Source organism: Poecilia formosa, unplaced genomic scaffold (genome assembly GCF_000485575.1).
Source record: "Poecilia formosa unplaced genomic scaffold, Poecilia_formosa-5.1.2 Scaffold24, whole genome shotgun sequence".
Classification (NCBI taxonomy): domain Eukaryota; kingdom Metazoa; phylum Chordata; class Actinopteri; order Cyprinodontiformes; family Poeciliidae; genus Poecilia; species Poecilia formosa.
The window spans coordinates 431,671-440,240 of record NW_006799963.1 but is presented as its reverse complement, the minus strand read 5'-3'; the positions used below and the strand labels follow the sequence as shown (position 1 = coordinate 440,240).

The 8,570-nt window shown below is 35.7% G+C and overlaps 1 protein-coding gene across 1 annotated transcript; it reads right to left on the bottom strand.

The window, feature by feature from the left end:
- Window positions 1–1,871: 1,871 nt before the first annotated feature.
- bloc1s5 (biogenesis of lysosomal organelles complex-1, subunit 5, muted) lies at window positions 1,872–3,776 on the bottom strand. Its single transcript, XM_007547935.2, has 5 exons — window positions 3,462–3,776; window positions 3,158–3,240; window positions 2,863–2,992; window positions 2,699–2,757; window positions 1,872–2,567 (listed from the first exon to the last, which is right to left on the bottom strand). The coding sequence occupies exons 1-5, from the start codon at window positions 3,481–3,483 to the stop codon at window positions 2,397–2,399; spliced, it is 465 nt and encodes a 154-aa protein (XP_007547997.1). The 5' UTR covers window positions 3,484–3,776; the 3' UTR covers window positions 1,872–2,396.
- Between the last annotated feature and the right edge of the window lie 4,794 nt (window positions 3,777–8,570).

The following is an 8,570-nucleotide window of genomic DNA, read 5'->3' as shown; positions in this document are numbered from 1 at the left end:
CCTCCACCCAGATTCACCTGGTTCAGTATCAGCAAAGATGGAGCCACTAATGTGTCTGTGGAGCAGGTTTACAGCTTCAACACTACTGAGGGAGGAGAGTTTCACTGTGTGGCTACAAATCATCTGGGTCAAACCAGATCATCTGTGATCCTAGTTATCAATGAAGGTAATTCACAACTGGTATTAAAAGATACTCAACGGGAAACATTTATTAAATTTCTCTAAAATTCTATGTAACAAATCTCCATATAATTTGTACTTCCTCTTTTATAATCCCAATTTCTTTCCTTGGAATCACGTAGTTTGTCTTTTATTGCAGCAGGGAACGTTTCGTTTTGGACTGCACTACTTGCATCAATCGGTGTCATTTTGCTGATCTGCCTGGTGATCTGTGTTTGGTGAGTGTCATCAATTGATGCGTTTTAGATGATGAACATGTTTAAGTTTTATCATTGTTAGCATTTAGTCATCATCTGTTTCATGCAGAATATATGCTTGATAAAATTTGAGGATTTTGTCATTGTGTATTATCACTAAATATAGAGTTTGTGTTAAATAGCAGGGATATGCATTAAATGCTAATTAGAACTTGTCATATTTAATGATGTAAAAATCCCACATTTTTGAGAGAATAGAAGACAATGAAATAATGCAATCAACCCTGAAGTCTTTGCAAAATTCAAGCTTGTTTCTGCATCAGGTGACTCTTCCTTTATAGCAAATAAATTAATATAAGCAAGGTGGATGGTACAGAGAAAAATATTCTTTGTTGATATCTTTACGTGGCATTGTAGAGAGGTGCACATTTTTGTTTGTTAATTTTTTCCCTTTTTTGTGTACAACTGAAACTTGATCTCTGTAAAAGAAAAAAATAGTTGCCCAGACCTTTCTTTGTTTTGGTGATTTTATATATTCATTAATCCTCTAATATTTGCCTCAAATCAGTTTGCGTCTTTTCATTTCTCCTGAGATGTATCATAAAGATGCTCACAGATGTCTAATGTCTTCCAGGTGGTTTAAGTTCAAACATCCATCTGCACAACAGACTCTGGTGAGTAAATGTTCAACTTTTATGTGCAGCACTGTAGTGAGTTGCATCTGTTACGTTAGTGTTTCCATCTGTGTGAAACATAATTGTCATTTTCCCCTCAGACTCATACAGAGATGGAGGTTCAAACTCCAGAGAAGAAGCCAGACGAAGAAATCCACTATGGTGAAGTGAACTTCCTCCCGAGGAGACCTGCAGCCTCCGCCGTTTCAGTGGAGGACAGACAACAGCAGGAGACGGTGTACGCTCCGGTCAAAGTGTCTGCTGATCGTTCAGAGGATCTCTACGCTCAAGTGAAGAAAAACTAGCTTATACATTTGGAGCAAAACAATATGTCTATTTTTTTTATATATATATAAAATGTCAATTTAAAAGACAATCATCTTTGTGCTCCATTTCATTTTTTTTTCCTTCATAAAATGATCCTCTTTTAGACTTCTTGCTCTCTGAAAAGTCTTTGCATAGCCTGCTAAGTTCTTTGCATTTCGCACCAGGTAGTGAAAGTGCTTATGTTCTATTCTTTAGCATAAAATCTATATAACCTGTTCAATCAAACAAAATAACATGTTAATACAGGGATAACTTTTTACCACAGAATGTGTCTCTTAAAGTTGAGCTCTTTGAGTTAATTTTTAAACAATAATCTTCAGTTTTTCTGAACTACCTAAACTGGTTATGTGCTGTATTATGTTTTTTTTAAGAGTTAAGAGACTCTTTACAGTCTGCTGCAGGACGATTGGATACTTTCTTTATATTTTCATATTTTGATTTTGTTCCCATGTCTTATTTTGCTATAGCGTTTGACTTTTAGTAAAACAAATACTTTTCTAATTCAGTGTATTTTTATTATCATATTGAAAATGTATCAAATCAAGTCAAATGCACTATGCTGCAAATGGTGAAATTATAAATGCATCTTAACACTAAACACAGCAACACAAAATTAATTTTTGACATACAGAATACATTTTACAATTAAATAAAAAAGCATGATATTGAGGACATTTGTCTCACGTAGCAAGTCCAACTAAATTCAGCATTAGGAGGAAAATATCTACAAATTGTTTAGCTCTACATAGAATTTTAACCGTAATCATGTATTATTTAGAATGTACTCACTGGGGTCTAAATTTAGGCTTCCTGTCAACTTGAGCTCAACTTATCATCAGAAGTGTTGCAGAGAGTGACGTAGTTCACACATTGCAGAAATGTCACCGATATCCAAGTTCAAATATGATCATCTGTTCATTAACACTCGCTAATGTTTTTCTGCCAACTCTTAAGTGCAAGAAGTTTGCTGAACAGTTTGCCATATATTTAAGAAAGTGTTGATACAATAGCAAAGCGATCAGAGAGAAAATTGCACCAAGTCCTTCTTCTTTTCACTAAAGCGAGTGCTGATTTCTCCGACAGCCTTAGCGTGCTCCTCATCCACCTCTTCCTTTAGTCTCTGCTGCTCCTTCAGAAACTCCGCCCAGTCCTCTTTCAATTTCTCCATGTTCGCCTGCAGCTGGGTGCTCTGGAAGGCCACGATGATAAAACTTTGGTAAATACTTCAAGAAAATCACCTCTTGACTTTAAAACAGAACTGAACAGTAAGGTCAGACCGTCTCAATCCAATGCAAAGTTGTGGTTATCCTTCGTCTTTACCTGTTGGGCCTCTAGCTCCCTCTGCTGGACTCTCTCTGCCATATGATTAGCAGCCTCCACTGAGGGGGAAAAAAGAGAGAATGAAAACAGCTCATAATCATGTAATAGCAAAAGATCCACTGTGATTGGAACAAGTTATAAATGGTCATGCGGAAGTTACTTACAGCGCTTACTGATGTCAGACAGTTTCTGGCTCATTTCCTGTAAATTAGCGGGCAGCATTTGCTCGTTTGTCTCCTGCACCGTTTTATTCAGGTTCTCCAAAAGCCGAATCTCCCTCAGGCCTCGCTTCTCCTGAAGAGCCGCGGAGAAAAATACAAACCAATCTGCATTTGTTTAATTTAATGTATAGACAGCAGTGTATGAGACAATTGATTGGTTTGAAAAGCACAGCAGTGTTAACATTTGTGACCACTAAAAAGCATTTGATAGGCTGCATCGATGTTATGGTTAAACCACCTCAAACTCTCTGACAAAGTAGCGAACTTCTGCACTGATAACAGGCCTGTGGTCCAACAGTCTGGACTGGATGTCACCAACATCTGCAGAATCAACAAGTAAATACAGTTTACACATAAAAAAATAAAAAATAAAAACACAGCAAAATTACACATATTTCTATGTGTGGGATCCTGAAAACACATCACAGAAGAAAGGAGTTAGGCATTAGCAAATTTATCTGCTTTATTAGCCCAACTAATAAAGTATGGTGTGGTCTAGAAAAGGAAATGACATAAACATGAATTGGAGGACTATAACTCACCTTTAGCAATCTTCTCCATCATTAGAAAGTCTCCCGAATGTTGCTTTGGAAATTAAACTCTGGTGATATTTGACTCTTTAGAGCAGCTGCTAGCTAAACAAACTGCTAATGCAGCAGCCTCTAAAGTGGATATTGTGCTGATTTAAGGATTTCAGTCAGAATGAAGAAGATATCAACTCAGTACAGGCTACAAGTAACTAACGGAACCCCTTTGTGTATCATAAATAGCTGCAGGAACATATTACAAGCTATTAGACTCTGTCAGTCAGGTGAAAGGAAGTCAGCTGACTCAAACTGTAAACACTTCTACTACTTCCGGGTCAGGGACCGAACCAAGTTGCTGCATCCGGGTCCACTCGCTTCCCCATTCGTGGTTAATTGTTTTACATATGTCTGAATTTGACCACTTCTTATAAAAAAAATATGTTAAGTCTTCAACTCAGTTAAATTTTAATTGACTGATTCTTTTATGTGTAAATTTGTGCAAGTAACGCGTGTATCAGTTCTGCATGCCTGACGCTAGATGTCAGTGTTGGTCCGAAGTTGAGAGCAACAATCAGACTAAATGAACTTCACTTCTAAAAAGTCAGTCCTTTGACTACTAAGTAGCTCACTACTTTATCTTTACATGTTTGAGTTCAGTCTTGTATTAAAGGATATGTCTTTAACTATAAGCTATGTGGTGATTTGTTCAATGGTTATACAAGTCTGGTAATGTAAAGGCAAAATGAAACGAATAAATGGTGGATTTTTACACCTTTGCATTGAGTTTCCGTCCATATTTGGTCCCTTTTCCATCTAGGGCTATAAACACCCACAATATGATGGGTCAAAAATGGCACTATCCAAATTAATAAAATGTCAGTATAAATATTATATATAAGTGATAAATATAACAACAATAATAATAAAAAAACTATACATAGCAACATTAATGAATAATAATATTAAAATGAATTAAAATATGTGTGAATGTTATTAGAATTATTGCTGGTTTTAACATCTTCTCACTTTATTTATTTTTCTACAAAGTTTTTTTTTTCCACCCGCAATACAAAATACAGTATTGTAAAAGGTATTTACACTCTCAAGTCACTTTTTTGATTTTTTTACACACATTTTTAAATCAACAAATGTCAATGTCAGTAATGACAATTCAAGTAGAAATGAAATACAATATTGAAATTGCAATTTTCCTTAAGTGACAAAGTTTTCCAAATCAACCAGTATAAAAATATTACTGTATTCATTTTAAAGACAGTGTAATTGTTTGTTAAAACTTTAAGAGCCAATGCTGTCAAGTGATTTTAATGTGTGTGTATTTTCTTTATGACAGTAGATGTCAGTGTTGCTCTTCAGTTGAGCACAGCGTTGCTTTTAAAAACTCATACTGTCGCATTACTTCCCTGCCGAAATGCAGTAAAGTAACAATGTATCTTAAAGAGTCTTGATGATTAATTTTTTATGACCTTTACATTTCCATCATACTGTTTGTAAGCATTAAAGTCCATTTTATGAGAATGGCTAATAGAGTGACACTGTTTTAATGCATTTAGATAAACTATTGTTACTTCAAACAGCTACATCATCGGGTACATTTTTGTTTTCCAGTTTTCTGTACATACATGATACAACAGGCTCTTTCATTACTGGACTTTAATGGACTTTTTTAAAAAACAAAACAAAACAAAACAAAACAAAAAAAACCCTTCAGCAAACCGGATTACCTTTATACCTCCACACTTGCAAGGTTTTCACACAACATTTAAAATGACACTATAGTTTAGATAAATTGATGACAAAGAGTTTTGGAAAGATTTAGACATTTTTACTCTTATTTTTAATAAATAAAAAAAGTGTTCACCAATAGTTCCATGTTATTTTTAATTTTATTGTGCTCACTGTTTTGTTGCAGTCAATAGCCTCTCAAGCATTAAATTTCTATAATTTAATGTTTGTGCTTTTTTTGCTTTGCTATTATTTGTAGTGGGACTATCTCATGTATAAGCAATACATCACTTTGATAAAGCTAAAACACATACATGATGATGCATTGCTCATTGCTTAAAGACTATCATAAGTCAGCTCATGATCAATTTATGACCATGAAACGCCTCAGCTGGGGAAATTGTCTTCATCTTTCCCTCCACAAGATGGCGCTAAACCCATCAGTCACTTTGAATCCGTCGGTGCCCAAAAAAAAAAAAAAAAAAAAAAAAAAAAGAGAGAAAAAAAAAAAAAAAAGTCTGTGCGGTTTATCTTGGTTTAGCAAACACTCGCTGCACTCCGTGGCATGCAAATATATTGGAATAAATGTATTTATAAGCAGATCATTCTTGGCGAGAACAAACTCACTCAGTCAGAGTGAGAAGAGGCACAGTTGGGGGGCAAACGTTACTTATTAGTTGTCAAAAGTTTGCTTGTAAGCCCCAAATTCATTTGAACTGTCATGCTCAGTGAGGAGAAAATCATTAAGATCCCACTTAAGTTCTCCCCCCTCTTTACTGTCCACATTTGTTTAGTTAAACACTTATTACATGCACCATTAGTTTTGATTGGGGCCTATTAAAGAAATTAAGTGATTGATCAGTAGCCGAGGGATAAAAGCGAGTGCTGCGCTGCTGCCCAGGGTCTGAGTGAAAAGCACGAGAGGATCTCTGACAAGAAAACATGTCAGAACCAGCAAAGGCCTCCCTGACAGGAATGTGCATCATTCTCTTGCTTTGTTTATTCATGGCCCTGGAGGACAAAATTAAAAACATTCAGATAAAATGCGAAACTGTTAGCGGGGCTTGTTGAACAACAGCATTGATTATCATATTCATACCAAGGTCCAAGCACACAGTTTGCAACTCAACAAACTGGAAAACTCTGAAGCTGTAAATCACTCCCATATATTACATCATATCTGTTCCATGGTAGTAGCAGAAAATATTTATGTCCCTTGCAGGCTTAGATGTAAAAATGTTATCCGGTTTGGAAGTTCTGTTTTTGACTGGAAATGAGATGTGACGTTGCTAAAAAAAAAAAAATAATAATAATAATAAAAAATCAACTCTAAGAAACTTTAAGCTTTGCAAATTATTTTACATCTTATTAAAATTGCATGTTGAAAATCACTTATACCCTTCTCAATATTCAGTGGAAAAGTCTTAAGTTTATGCAATTATCTTTACTTGAGTAATTTTTTGAAAAAAAAACAAAAAAAAAAACAAACACTCTTAGGAGTAGTTTTACTGCACTGTCCTTTTTACTTGAGTATTGTTATTTTGAAGTAACGGCATTTTTATTTGAGAACAATTTCTGGCCGCTCTTCCCACTTCTAGTTACTTTCCTGAGTAATAAACTGTTTTATTCCTCAGCTTCGGGGCTCTATTGGTACTTTCTTTACTATCTGCTGAGCCTGCTGTGCCACATGGATCTCAAGTGAACGTGCAGTAGACACCTAGATACTTCAGTACTTTGCTGCTCTTTGGTAATATTTGTTTCAAACTTTTACTTCGTAGAAAACCGAGATTTAAAAACATGTCACAATAAGTGGTTATTGTGGCAAATTGGTCATAATAAACGATTTGTGAAGGTCAAATTGGTTATTGACCTTCACATCTCGTATGCTGTTTTGCATGATAGCCATTAAGTCGACTTTTCGCAGAATAATTTTTTTTTTACTCTAACTTGAATAGTTTTTTTCTTTCTGCTTTTTTACTTCTACATGCATGAAAATATATTATAGTAGTGCTACTCTCTACTCTGACTTGAGTCCAGTTTTTTGCTTCCTCTCTTCACCTCTGTTTACCTTTGCAGATGAGCTCCAAGTCTACATAGCGGGGAAAGTCTTTTTTCTTCCCAAAACCTTAATCTTTAGCCTCCTCCACAGATTCACAGCCTGTCCTCCTGAAAACGCTGCAGGGCAACTTTAAATGTAGAACTGTATGACTATTTTTCAATGCTTATCCAGTCCTGCACCTGACTTTATATGCAGTTTATTAATCAAAATGGTAATTCTATACCTACGCAGATGCATATTTGCTCTCAAGACGCCTACACATCAGAGCCCTATTTACATGCATACATTTTAATACAAATTAACAGATAAACTAACTTATTTCATCAAATAAGTTATAAAAGAAGTGCATAATAGTTATGCACTTCTTTTTTTATTCTTGAAATATACTTTTTTTTTTTTGCTTAATTTCTTTGTCTGGACTATTCTGATATGCACATGGGTTTAAAAATGGCTGCTTTAAATTACATTTTCCTGTCAGGTCACACCGATGTATTCTTAAGTAAATTTTGAATATTACTTAGAAGCTTTTTTTTTATTTTTTATTTTTTTTATTTGAACATCACATGAGCAGGTTTTCAATTGGGCCAAACTCAGACATTTCATAAGTTGGGATTTTAGCTATTTTAAATGCGTCCTAACAGCATGATGCTGCCAACGCCGTGTTTCAGTTTGACATGAAGTGCGAGTTTTAATCCCCACAGCACTTTGCTTGCAGGCCAAGAAGTACATTTTTGCCTCATCTGTCCACAGCAGCTTATTATCTTTTACATTCAACTCCACTTAATCATCCATAAAACCTTCTGTGCTGATTCTGTTGATGTTGGATGTCGTACATTTAAAACGTTTGGAGAAAAAAAAAAAAAAAAAGCCATGCAGAGTTGAGATTATTGCAGCTTTACAGAAGCGGGAACGCCACGCCGACATCAGCATAACACACACACACATCCGTCCCTCTCCGTAATTACGTGCGAGCCCTCTGATGTTGTGGCTGTAATTTTGCATGCAGGAGCTCGTTGCACGGCGGCGGATTGTGTTTCGCCAAGCTTCGGTCTCGCAAGTCTATTAAGTGAATTCTGTTTTCTTACTTGACACCCCTGCACACTCCGCTGAGGCATTCTGGGACACTCTCCCAGAAATCAGCGTTCTCAAAGTTATGGCCTTGTAAAGACCTGAAATGAATGCCAGCCTTTATTTTAGTAATGCTGTTTTTTTTGTTGTTGTTGTTTTTTTTACAGTCGCTGCTCTCAGGTTAGTTCAGCTCATATAGCTTAGGCTTTTCCATGACAAAAGAAATCCCTCCGCTCTGCTGCAGTAGGTGTTCT

What these genes read in the sequence shown, in the direction of transcription:
- bloc1s5 (XM_007547935.2), bottom strand. Translation starts at nt 3,483, where the DNA reads ATGATGGAGAAGATTGCTAAAG. An exon ending in ACTTTGTCAGAGAGTTTGAG is followed by an intron (nt 2,993 to 3,157) that starts GTGGTTTAACCA and finishes GCGGCTCTTCAG; the next exon opens with GAGAAGCGAGGCCTGAGGGA. An exon ending in GTCTGACATCAGTAAGCGCT is followed by an intron (nt 2,758 to 2,862) that starts GTAAGTAACTTC and finishes TTTCCCCCTCAG; the next exon opens with TGGAGGCTGCTAATCATATG.